This window comes from Somniosus microcephalus, chromosome 1, assembly GCF_052327205.1.
Source record: "Somniosus microcephalus isolate GS21.2 chromosome 1, FLI_Smic_1.0, whole genome shotgun sequence".
NCBI lineage: Eukaryota > Metazoa > Chordata > Chondrichthyes > Squaliformes > Somniosidae > Somniosus > Somniosus microcephalus.
Window position 1 is genome coordinate 221,614,172 of NC_140987.1, and position 13,829 is coordinate 221,628,000.

The window sequence follows — 13,829 nt, forward strand, 5'->3', positions numbered from 1 at the left end:
TCCTCAATCTCTTCTCAAAGGATAATTCCCTCATCCCAGGAATCATTCTGGTAAACCTTCGCTGCACTCCCTGTAAGGCAAGTACATCCTTCCTTTAGGTAAGGAGACCAAAACTGTACACAGGCCCCAGGTGTGGTCTCACCAAGGCATGCACGTTTTTTGCCTTTAAAAGCCAGTGAGCCTGCTGCGCAGGAGCGGCTGCACAACTTAAAAGGGAACATTGCTCCAGGTCTGGTCTCACCAAGGCCCTATATAATTGCAGTAAGACTTCTTTACTCTTATACTCCAATCCTTTTGTAATAAAGTCTAACATGCCAATCGTTTTCCTAATTGCTTGCTGTACCATTTTGTTAACGTTCAGTGATTCGTGCACAAGGACACACAGGTCCCTCTGAATACCAACATTTCCCAATCTCACCATTTAAAAAATATTCTGCTTTTCTATTTTTCCTACAAAAGTGGGTAACTTCACATTTCTCCACATTATATTCTATCTGCCTTGTTCTTACCCACTCACTTAACCTGTCTATATCCCTTTGCATCCTCCTCAAAACTTACTTTCCCACCTAGCTTTGTATCGTCAGCAAACTTGGACACATTACACTTGGTCCCCTCATCCAAGTCATTGATATAGACTGTAAATAGCTGAGGCCCAAGCACTGATCCTTGTGGTACCCTACTAGTTACAGGCTGCCGACCCGAAAATGACCCGTTTATTCCTACTCTGTTTTCTGTCAGTTAACCAATCCTCAATACATGGTAATCTATTACCCCCAATCCCATGAGCCCTAATTTTATATACTAACTTGTTGTGTGGCACCTTATTGAATGCTTTCTAAAAATCCAAATACACAACATCCACTGGTTCCCTCTCCGCTAGGGAAGAGTAGCATAGTGGTTATGTTACGGGGCTAGTAATCCAGGAGCCAGGACTAATGATTCGGAAACATTAGTCCAAATCCCACCAAGGCAACTGGGAAATTTAAATTCAGTTAATTAAATAAATCTGCAATAAAAAGCTAGTATCAGTAATGGTGACCATGTAACTACTGGATTGTCGTAAAAACCCATCTGGTTAACCAATGTCCTTTAGAGAAGGTGGCTCACCACCAGCTGCTCAAGGGCAATTAGGGATGGGCAATAAATGCTGGCTTTGCCAGCGATGCCCACATCCCATGAATGAATTAAAAAAAAAAAAAATCTACCTTGCTAGTTACAACCTCAAACAGATTTGTCAAACATGATTTCCCTTTCATAAATCCGTGCTGACTCTGCCCAATTATATTATTTTCTAAGTGCCCTGTGACCACGTCCCTCATAATAGTTTCTAGCATTTTCCTTACTACTGATGTCAGGCTAACTAGTCTATAGTTCCTGGTTGTCTCTCTCTCCTTTCTTGTATAGCGGGGTTACACTTACTACCTTCTAATCCGTGGGACCATTTTAGAATCTAGGGAATTCTGGAAGATCAATACCAATGTATCCACTATCTCTGTAGCCGCCTCTTTTAAAACCCTAGAATGTAGGCCATCAGGTCCAAGGGATTTGTCAGATTTTAGTCCCATGAAAACAGATACAAAGTATTTTTTTTTAATTCATTGATGGGATGTGGGCGTCGCTGGCTAGGCCTGCATTTAGTGCCCATCCCTAATTGCCCTTGAGAAGATGGTGGTGAGCTGCCTTCTTGAGCCGCTGCAGTTCATATGGTGTAGGTACACCCACAATGCTGTTAGGAAGGGAGTTCCAGGATTTTGGCCCAGCGACAGTGAAGGAACGACGATACAGGTCCAAGTGAGGATGGTGTGTGACTTGGAGGTGAACTTGTAGGTGGTGATGTTCCCATGCGTCTGCTGCCCTTGTCCTTCTAAGTGGTAGAGGTCGCGGGTTTGGAAGGTGCTGTTGAAGGAGCTTTGGCGAGTTGCTGCAGGGCATCTTGTAGATGGTATACACTGCAGCCACAGTGCGCCGGGGGTGGAGGGAGTGAATGTTGAAGGTGGTGGATGGCGTGCCAATCAAGCGGCTGCTTTATCCTGAATGGTGTCGAGCTTCTTGTGTTGTTGGAGCTGCACTCATCCAGGCAAGTGGAGAGTATTCCATCCCACGCCTGACTTGTGCCTTGTAGATGGTGGAAAGGCTTTGGGGAGTCAGGAGGTGAGACACTCGCCGCAGAATTCCCAGCCTCTGGCCTGCTCTTGTAGCCACAGTATTTATATGGCTGGTCCAGTTCAGTTTCTGATCAATGGTAACCCCCAGGATGTTGATAGCGGGGGATTCAGCGATGGTAATGCCATTGAATGTCAAGGGGAGATGGTCATTGCCTGGCACTTGTGTGGTGCAAATGTTACTTGCCACTTATCAGCCCAAGGCTGAATGTTGTCCAGGTCTTGTTTAATGTCGCAGCCATTTCCTTACTCCCCATTATAATTTCTCCTGTCTCTGCTTGTAAGGGACCCACATTTACTTTAGTTAATCACTTCTCTTTTACATACCTATAGAAGATTTTACAATCTATTTTTATGTCCCTTGCTTGTTTACTCTCATTCTCTTTCCTCTATCAATTTCTTGGTCCTCCTTTGCTGAATTCTAAAATCCTCCCAATCCTCAGGCTTACTACTCTTTTTGGCAACATTATAAGCCTCTTATAAATAAAACAAAAAAGGTGGCGCAACCGTGGCTAACAAGGGAAATTAGGGATAGCATAAGATCCAAGGAGAGGACATATAAATTGGCCAGAAAAAGCAGCAAACCAGAGGATTGGGAGCAATTTAGGATTCAGCAAAGGAGGACAAAAGGATTAATTAAGAGGGGGAAAATAGAGTATGAGAGTAAGCTTGCAGGGAACATAAAAACTGACTGTAAAAGCTTCTATAGATATGTGAAGAGAAAAAGATTAGTGAAGTCAAGCGTAGGTCCCTTGCAGTCAGAATCAGGGGAATTTATAATGGGGAACAAAGAAATGGCAGACCAATTAAATACATACTTTGGTTCGGTCTTCACAAAGGAGGACACAAATAACCTCCCAGAGATGTCGAGGAACATAGGGTCTAATGAGAGGGATGAACTGAATGAAATCAGTATTTGTAGGGAAATTGACGGGATTGAAAGCCGAAAAATCCCCAGGGCCTGATAATCTACATCCTAGGGTACTTAAGGAAGTGGCCCTAGAAATAGTAGATGCATTGCTGGTCATCTTCCAAAATTCTATGGACTCTGGCACAGTTCCCATGGATTGGCAGGTAGCTAATGTTTACCACCTTTGTTGAATAGTGGGGTGAGAGAAAACAGAGAATTATAGACCGGTAAGCCTGACATCGGTAGTGGGGAAAATGGTAGAGTCCATTATAAACTCAACTCAACTTTTATTGTCATTGTTAGTGCACAAGTGCAGTACAACGAAATGTAGGCTTGCGGCTCCCGAGAGTGTACATTTAGATTAAGACATTTAAACATTCAACATACATTTGGCTTGTAATACATTAACATAAACATAACCATAATAAAGTGCATTGGCAGATGTGCAAGCTTCAGAGTTTATTTGTGGAGTTCAGTAGGATGACAGCCCTGGGAAAGAAGCTGTTCCTAAATCTGGTCGTACGGGTGCGAATGCATCTGTAGTGTCTCCCAGATGGCAGGAGGGCAAACAGACTGTGGCTGGGGTGGGTAGGGTCTTTGATGATGGACCGTGACTTCCGTAAACAGCGTTTCTGGTATATGTGCTCTATGGTCGGTAGCCGGGTGCCGGTAATGCGTTGGGCAGTTTTGACTACCCGCTGCAGGGCTTTCCGGTCATAGTAGCTACAGCTGCCATACCATACTGTGATACAGTTTGTCAGGATGCTCTCTATTGTGCAGCGGTAAAAGTTAGAGAGGATCAGGGGTGACAGGTTACATCCCTTCAGCCTCCTTAGGAAATATAGGCGCTGCTGGGCCTTCTTCACCAGAGAGGAGGTATTGAGGGACCAGGAGAGGTCTTCCGTGATGTGGACTCCGAGGAACTTAAAGCTGTCCACCCTTTCCACCACAGCCCCATTGATGTGGATGGGGGTGTGACTTCCGCCTTTAGACTTCCTGAAGTCCACAATGATTTCTTTGGTTTTCTTGATGTTAAGGGCCAGGTTGTTATCGGCGCACCACTTCACGAGATGCTGGACCTCCTCCCTGTAGGCTGACTCATCGTTGTTGGTGATCTGGCCTACTACCGTGGTATCATCCGCAAACTTGATGATGGTGTTGGAACCATGAACAGCCACACAGTCGTGGGTGAAGAGGGAGTAGAGGAGGGGGCTCAGCAAAAGATGTAATAGCAGAGCACTTGGAAAACAGTGACAGGATCAGACAAAGTCAACATGGATTTACAAAAGGTAAATAGTGCTTGACTAATCTACTGGAATTTTTTTGAGGATGTAACTGGTAAAATAGATAAGGGAGAACCAGTGGATGTGGTGTATTTGGACTTTCAGAAGGCTTTCAATAAGGTCCCGCATAAGAGATTAGCGTGCAAAGTTAAAGCACATGGGATTGGGGGTAAGGTACTGACTTGGGTAGAGAACTGGTTGACAGACAGGAAGCAAAGAGTTGGGATAAATGGGTCTTTTTCCGAGTGGCAGGCAGTGACTAGTGGGGTACCGCAGGGATCGGTGCTAGGACCCCAGCTATTCACATATATTAATGATCTAGACGAGGGAACTAGATGTAATATCTCCAAGTTTGCAGACAACACAAAGCTGGGTGGGCATGTGTGCTGTGAGGAGGATGCAGAGAAACTCCAGTATGATTTGGACAGGTTGGGTGATTATACTGCATCTGCCATGCATCTGCCCAATGTGGATAAATGCGAGGTTATCCACTTTGGTGGCAAAAACAGGAAGGCAGATTATCTTCTGAATGGCAATAGATTGGGAAAAAGGGAAGTGCAATGAGACCTGGGTGTCCTTGTGCACCAGTCGCTGAAGGTAAGCATGCAGGTGCAGCAGGCGGTTAAGAAGGCAAATGGTATGTTGGTCTTCATAGCAAGAGGATTCAAGTACAGGAGCAAGGATGTCTTGCTGCAGTTGTACAGGGCCTTGGTGAGACCACATCTTGAGTATTGTATGCAGTTTTGGTTGCCTTATCTGAGGAAGGATGTTCTTGCCATGGAGGGAGTGCAGCGAAGATTCACCAGACTGATACCTGGGATGGCAGGAATGACGTATGAGGAGAGATTGGGTGATTGGGCTTATATTCACTGGAGTTTAGAAGAATGAGAGGGGATCTCATTGAAACTTATAAAATTCTAACAGGACTAGACAGACTAGATGCAGGAAGGATGTTTCTGATGGCCGGGGAGTCCAGAACCAGGGGTCACAGTCTAAGGATAAGGGGTAAGCCATTTAGGACTGAGATGAGGAGGAATTTCTTCACCCAGAGTGGTGAACCTCTGGAATTCTCTACCACAGAAGGCAGTTGAGGCCAACTCATTAAATATATTCAAGAAGGAGTTCGATATATTTCTTAAGGCTAAAGGGATATGGGGAGAAAGCAGGGACAGGGTACTGAATTTGGATGATCAGCCATGGTCTCATTAAATGGCGGAGCAGGCTCGAGGGGCCGAATGGCCTACTCCTGCTCCTATCTTCTATGTTTCCTTTGATCTAATACTATCTAACTTCTCTTGTTTGCCATGGTTGGACCATAGTTTCGGCTTAACTAAATCATTCTCAAACTCAGTATAAAATTCTATCATATTGTGATCACTGTAGCCCAAAGGCTCCTTTACTACAAGGTTATTAATTAATCCCATCTTGGCACAAGACTAGATCTAAAATAGCATGTTCCCTAGTTGGTTTGACATACTGATCTAGAGAACTAGGTAGAATGCATTCCATGAATTCATCCTCTGCACTATTACTGCAAATTTGGTTTGCCTAGTCTGTGAAAATTCAAGCCCCCCATGATTACTGTATTACCTTTGTTACACGCCCCTCTAATTGTGATTTATACTGTGCCCGACCCTACAACTAATGTTAGGGGGCCTATAAACCAGTCCCACCAGTGTTTTCCTTCCCCTTGACGTCTCTAAGCTCTACCCAAAGTGATTCTACAGCTTGTTTTATCGAGTGAAGATCCTTTCACTCTATTGTCTTTATCCCATCCTTTGTTTACAGAAATTTATATACTGCTAAACACTAGAATTGGTAGATTGTGGACAAAGCTAAGCAAGTTTTCCAATCTACGAACAGAGCAAAGCTCTTTAGCCTGACATGATCAGTTGAGAATGGTGATGGGCAAGAGGAAGCGACAGCTCCATGAACATTCCTATCTTCAACTAACAGGCATCAACGGTGACTTGGGAAAAGTGAAGAAAATAAACATTTTCCTAGATCCCATTTAAATAAACAGTTTAAGGAAACTGGCTTGGTGAATTTATTGGAAAAATTTAGGTGTAGTGATGAGGAAATTTGATATAAAACTACAAACCAGAGTTTCATTAAAACAAATCTTTACTTTGATATTTTAGTAGTGGTCAAAGTTCTGCAAAGCCCAGAGGACATCCACTCAGTGCAAGGGAAGGGATGCAGGCACTCGCCAGATACAAGACAGCAGTTTCTCAGAGCATTCACTATAATGCTCACATCTACACTTGGCTGATTATGTTGAAGCATGTCTGCTTCTCATATCCTCAGGAGAATAATGGATGCTTTCTGAGCTCTGCCATGAATCTTTTCAAGCAATTGGTATCTCTGGAAATAAACACAGGACATGCTTTACAATGGAAAAGTTGATCCCTCCAGCCATTGAAAGAACAGTTCAGTGTTTTGAAGATCCATATATGGACACATTATTTTGATTATTCTACTTTTAAAACAGAACCATGGCTGGAGAAGAAGTCAAAAACTTCTTATTCCAATATTGAGAAACTTGGCACACTGCAATATGGTAATGTAAAAGGTTAGTGAAAATTCAATAACCTACAATCATCAGCTTGGCTCAGTTAGTAGCACTCTTGTGCAAAGTTGTAGTTTTGAGCCCCCACACCAGCAGCTGAGCACATAGGGCAACATTCCAGTGCAGTACTGAGGGAGTGCTGCATTGCTGGAAGTACCGTCCTTGGGATAAGATGTTAAACCAATGTGAAAATGCTACATGTTAAAAATCCTATGATACAATTTGGAGAGATGCCAGGACTTCTTCCAATGTTCTGGCCAACATTGCTCCCTCAGTTAATACCAAAAAACACTCATTCATTTCCGTGCTGGTTGTAGGTTGCTGCTCACACAGAGTGACTATGTTTGCTTACATAACCATCAATGCACTCCAAAAGGGCTTGGAGACATTTTGACATGAAGAAGTGTTACATAAATGAAAGTACCATCATTCGAACCCGTCTACTCACACTGTTATCATTGAGGTTGGCTATAGAGGACCTATGACCTCACCAATCTTACTCTCCACTTATCCAGTCCCTAGCAGCATAAAAATGTAGAATAAATAAAACACTTAAGGGGAAAAATTGGGTATCGCCCCGTTTGGGGCGCTAGTACTGGCAGTGTGCAAGGTTTTGCGACAGGCGCAAATTCACACCACCTCACGCGATATTGGGTTGCAGCACCCCGGAAGGTGATTGCGGCGCTAAATCAGGCGCTAACCCGGCAGCGCAACTCAATTTCTCCATGGGCGGGCGCAGCGCAGTCGATAATCGAATTGACCGAGACACGCTGGCGCCGGCCAACTCTTAAAGGGGCGGATCAATTCTCATCTGCAGCCACACTCTGCGCCTTGTAGGCCTCAAACTCGGCGGTGACCTACCTGTGGCGGCCAAAACTTCCAAGACATGGCGAGGGTCAGGGAGAGAGCGCAGCGCTTCAGCGAGGGGGCATTGAATGCTCTGGTTGACGCAGTGGAGCGCCGGCGAGGTGTGCTGTACCCGGAGAATGGCAGGAGGCCTAATCCAACCGAATACCGCAGAGCTTGGAGGGAGGTTTCCCAAAAAGTCACCTCCAGCAGCATGGTGCCCAGGACTCCTGTGCAATGCAGGAAGAAGTTCAACGACCTCACTCGGGTCGTTAGGGTGAGTGCCTTTTTCATATTCATCCCTCCATCTGCACCTCACTTTATGGCCAGAGGGTTAGCGAAGCCCCAATGGCCAGCTGTCATCCAGCACCCATGGCCCTTTCTGGAAACACACATGCACATTCAGCTCAGTGCATAATGTAAGGGCTATTCTACCATGGGGGGCATGTGATGTCAGCTCAGTGCAGCGTGTTTCTTCACTTCCCGTCCTTTCTCTTGCAGGCCAAGCTGGCCAGGAACCGCAGGGAGCAGCTTCGTACCGGAAGAGGCTGGCCTCACCTGCAGACCCTCACAGACATCGAGGAGCGAGTCCACCAGATTGTTGCAAGCCAGATGAGCGGTCCTGTCACCACTGGAGCTGCCGACCCCATTGTGCACAGCGATAGTAAGGTCATCACCTTTTTGAACTCTCTCCTTCCACTTGTTCCCCCCACCAGCATGCTTTTTCACTCTGGACCCAAGTCAGAGCATTGCAGCACTCATGCATCCCTTGCTGCCACCCTGTCCTTTCGCTAAAGCCACTCTTCAACCTCCCTGCTTTCAGATGCTGCATCACCAGCTCGGGAGCCGGGCCCTCAAGCTGCCACTGCCACTGACTCCGGAGGCGACGAGCAGGAGGAAGCCGGACCATCCCTACCAGCCTCAGGCGAGCCAGCCCATCTGCAGACTGGGGAGACTACTTCCCTGGAGGGGAGCGGGGGGGGGGGGGGGGGGACTGCTCCGAGGAGGAACCAGCTCCAGGAACCAGCGGCCTGCAGCAACGCAAGGGGGGTAGGGAAACCACCGCCGCCGCCACCAGGATGACGATGTCTGGTGGCATTGGCTGGGTACGTAGGATAGCGAGGTTATGCAGCATGCAACCACGAAGTGGGAGACTCGCTCAGGTGAGTACTGCAGGGCTCCTCCGGAATGGTCCAGACAGAGGAACCGCTGCTTCAGCACGCCGATTGTGTGCTCCACAATGTTCCTCGTCGCCTGATGGCTCGCATTGTAGCGTTCTTCAGCAGGGGTGCTGGGCGAACGGAGCGGGGTCATCAGCCACGGGCAGGGGATAGCCCTTGTCCCAGAGAAGCCAGCCTCCTGGGTGAGCCGGGGCCTCGAAAAGGTCTGCAACAGAAACTGGCGCAAGATGAAGGCATCGTGGCTGCTGCCAGGGAACTGGGCATTCACTGCGAGGATCAGCTGTTCGTGGTCACAGACCAGCTGGACATTCAAGGAATGGAACCCCTTGCGGTTGCGGAACTCCTCCGCATTCAATACAGGCGCCCGCAAAGCCACGTGCGTGCAGTCAATGGCGCCCTGCACCATGGGGAAGTCCGCTATTGCTGCGAAGCCCTCTGCGCGCTCCCGCTGCTTGTCCGGGGTCATTGGGAAGGAGATGTACTGCCGCTTCCTTTTAAACAGGGCATCAGTCACTTGACGGATGCAGCAATGCACCGCGAACTGCGAGATGTTGGCTATGTCCCCAGTTGCGGCCTGAAAGGAGCCGCTTGCGTAGAAGTTTAGGGCAACAGTCATCTTCACAGCCACCGACAGATGTCCTGCATCTTATCTGAGGCTGCAGATCTGGCTGAAGCAGGTGGCACAGCTCAGTCACCACCTCCTTTCTAAAGCGCAGCCTTCTGATGCACTGCTCCTCCGACATGTTCATGTAGGAAAACTGCTGTCAGAAAACCCTGGCAACGTATGGTCTTGTGTGGCGACGTCTGTTGGCCCTCCTCCGTCTGGCCATGCCTGCCCCTCTCTCCCTGCGTCTCTGTGCCCTCTCAAGAGGATTCAGCAGCAGCACGTTCCCCTCCAATGCAGCCCCCATATTAAGTGCGCAAATAAAATTTTCCCCGTTTGAAATGCTCACCAACAGCAAGGTGATGGTCAGAAGGCTGAATTTCTTCTGCCAGCGCTGGCTCAGTGGTGAAATGGCTCTCAGTGTGCAGCTCAGCAACACTCTAACTCTCGAAGTAGTTGTGGTCCAAAAATGGCTGCTGCTTTTATACCACAGCAGTCCCCTTTAAAGAACGCCCCCCCAGCCCGACAGCGACTGGGGAACGTTCCAGGTAAGCTGTCCTTATTAGTGCCAAGTGGAATGGAGGGGGGCGCCACTGAATTTCCGGTCCGGGGCGCCCCAAAGGCGTTGCACACTGAAATGACGTCATGATCTGGTGAGCGGGCGCAACGGTTTAGCACCGGCGCTAAATGCCCGCTCAATATGGGGAGGGGCACAGGGATCACAGCGCCCTGGCGCTCGTTGGTTATCGCCCCACTTGTCGGCCTCTTTAGGCGCCAACGGGTGGCACAAACAACCGAATTTCTACCCCTTAGAAACTAATGTGGTGACCAATTACTTTGGAAGAACATGCCTAATTACAGATCTAGTATTTAGCTAGCATAAAAGCCTTTGAACCCTCACACATCTATTTAATATTTGATGAAGTTTCTACCAGACATTTAGGGACTACAAAACTGCACAATGGCAAGTGACAAGCTTCAGAATATTTAAATGATGATCAGTTTGTGAAGAAAATGACATTTGAGGTATTGTTGTAATGAACATAATCTGAAATGTTTTTATAAAAAAGGCCCGTAGCAACCAAAATCATTTAAAAGGTCACAGGTTTTTCCACAGCCTTCATTTAAGAATGTAAAACAAGCCTCAATTCCCACTGTTCCAAAGTTAACTACATTTGTGCTAACAAGCCAACAGTAACATTTCAGTTTAAGTACAATGATTACATCAGAACTGCACCTTACAGAATCATACAGCACAGCAGGAGGCCATTCGGTCGATTGAGTTGGTGCTATCTCTTTGAAAGAGCAATCTAATTAGTCCCAATCCCCTGCTCTTTCCCCACAGCTCTGTAAAGTTTTCCTTTTCAAGTATATACAGGTAGATTACCCTTTATCCGAACTTCTGAAAACCGAAACCCTCTAAAAACCGAAGGTTTTTTCGTTCAGCGTAAGTTGTGCGCACGACATGACCAGAGTGGCGCACGACTTACGCTGAGCAGGGCAGAGGGTCACTGAGTTCCCTCCTGGGTAGGAGATTGCAGGCCGAGCCGGGCAGTGTGAAGGAGGTACCGGGAGAGTGAACCCAACAATACAGCGGCCCGTCCGATAGCTGCAGCGGCCTGTCCGATATTCTTTTCTCCCCCCCGACCCCCACCCTTTCGGATAAGGGATAGTGTATCCTTTATCCGCACTTCCGAAAATCGAAATCCTCTGAAAACCGAAAGTGTTTTCGTTCAGCGTAAGTCGTGCGCACGACCCCGACCCCCGCCGACCCCCACCCCCGACCCCCCGGCTGACCCCGACCCCCCGACCCCCCCCGCCGACCCCCACCCCCAACAAATTTCCCAGTCTTATAAAATACCTTCCGAAATTTTCCGAAAACCGAAACACGGCTGGTCCCGAGGTTTTCGGATAAAGGATAGTCTACCTGTACCTTCTGGTGGATTTTCTATTGTTGCCGAATCAGGTTTGTCAGGGGCCGTTGTTGTCGTGCCTGCAGTCTGCTGTCTTACAGTGCTTTCGTGTCTCCTCTCTTCTAAAGTCGTGCCTGTTTGAACATCAATTCATCAGTTAATTCTCATTGATAATTTTCATTCTCCAGCCTCCTGTTTGGGAAGAAAAGTGATTCTAGAATTTCAGTGAACACAACAAGTAAAACGTAACAAAAAAGCTCCTTTAAAAAAAGATACCACTGAAACACAATAGTGGAGCCCAAGATCCCCAGAAATATAATGCCCTTTCCATAGTAATAGTTCCTTATATATAACCAAACCCATCATACATTGTAAAGTTGTAATGTGCAAGCTCACCATGGTGCAGCAAATGTTTTCTTAATTCTCTGAATTAGGTACTACTTTTACTATTACATCTTTCCCATCTCAGTTTTTAAAATTTGTATTCATCAAGGCGAGGGAGCTTAGCGATGGGAAATGGGTAAATTTCCCATTTTAGGCATCAAGCACTTTCAGGAAAGTTAAATGCAGGGTTATGCCCTCTCTATTGCAACCAATAATACCCAGTCTGGCCTGGATTCTAAACCAAGGTCCAAAACTGAAAAGCCTGTGCTAACTTACTGTGCCACTCAGTCAACCAAAAGTACAACTCTTATCAAATAAATGAAATAATTTGCATACTCGTTGGCAACAGTCATGTAGGATTATACAGTGTCTGTAATCACCAATATACTTTCAGATTTTTGATCTTTTTTTTCTTCACAAAGATCTTTTAAAACTAAGTGAATTCAGACAAAGGCCACAGGCTGCAGCATTGGAAAATGGTCATAAAACCAGACAATCCAGGATGACCTGGGACATTAATCAAGGTAGTCATCTTGCTTCAGATTATCAAATATTTACACCCATTATGATTCTATTCATGGAGGGCATGGCCTGTGTCCGTGAAGGATTTACACCTAGCAAAGATAAACAATATGGTTGACAGGGCTGCTGGCAAAGATCTGCCTTGGTATGGCACCAACCCTCTACTTTCTAGGGCCAGAATTAACAGAGAAATGAGCAGTGAGCTCTTGGCCTGAACTTAAAAATACAGGGGGTCAGTTTTTGCAGTTAGAAGTAGTCTGAAAGAATGGTAATGCCATAATCAAGTAAGTCAGTCCATGACAGGGAGAGGACATATACTTTATTATTTTCCTCCACTTCCAAGGAGAGAAGATTGAGCTAAATAAAGTAGAATTTGCTTGAACTATTACTCCATGTTCACTTTCTATCTGCAAAATAAAACAGGTTAACAATTCGTATATGACCTTGTCTTACCAAGCATTTAAGTCTGCCATCAAAAGGATTGGAGAAGCGCAGCAAGACATAATAGAGTTCAGATCATAGGCGTCCCTATTGTTGCACCCACTGGGTTACGCTTAGCTAGATATTGGGCAGTACAGGAATGACCAGCACCACTGTACCCAGGAGAATATCCAAGGCAGATCCTCAAGTTGCAATGCAGTAATTTCATGAACTCAACTGAAGATAATATCTTCTGACCATTCCGAATTGAAGGTGTGGAATCTAGATACTTCAGTGCAGAGGCCAATGCTCACCCCCACTTTTCAACCCCTCTCTCGCTCTCCTCTCCCATGTTACCTGCAATCAATGGATCATTTCAGCCAGAGGTGTTTTGCAAGCTTAAAATGAGTAGTCCTTGCTTTTCCATACATCAAAAATGTTATACTGCATTATCATAAAAGGAGTTACTTAGCAATGTCATTCTATCTACCACTATTCCTTCCATGTAATTTTTCCTGGCTTGATAAAGAATTTTTTGTGTGCAGTTCTAGAAATCAAAGACGACAATTCAGGGTGGGTGAAGAGAAGAATTAACTTTTGTTTTGAAAGCAGAGACGACAAGAACGAAATATGGAGGTCACCCGATTAGCAAGCTGGAAAGCAAAGATAGCAAGATGGTGCCAATATCTATCTGTTCAACCAAAAGGTACCATTTTCAGAAAATGAATGGCAAGAACAGAAACATTGCAAGCAGATGTTGGGAAGTGAAATAGTAATCAGGCTGTTACTGTACAATCCAGCATGTTGCATGACAATTATGCAAACAAGTGTTTTTTTTGTTATTCGTTTATGGGATCTGGTCGTCGCTGGCAAGGCCAGCATTTATTGCCCATCCTAATTCCCCTCGAGAAGGTGGTGGTGAGCCGCCTTCTTGAACCGCTGCAGTCCGTGTGGTGATGGTACTCCCACAATGCTGTTAGGTAGGAAGTTCCAGGATTTTGACCCAGCGACAATGAAGGATCGGTGATACAGGAA

At 46.2% G+C, this 13,829-nt stretch overlaps 1 protein-coding gene across 3 annotated transcripts in view; it reads right to left on the bottom strand.

The window, feature by feature from the left end:
• poc5 (POC5 centriolar protein homolog (Chlamydomonas)) overlaps positions 1–13,829 on the bottom strand; it is a 128,985-nt gene that overhangs the window by 79,501 nt on the left and 35,655 nt on the right. For all 3 annotated transcript variants that reach the window (XM_085990629.1, XM_085990637.1, XM_085990646.1), the window contains exon 4: positions 11,489–11,602. In XM_085990629.1, coding sequence (XP_085846755.1) covers positions 11,489–11,602 — 114 coding nt within the window. The remainder of the gene's footprint in view (positions 1–11,488; positions 11,603–13,829) is intronic.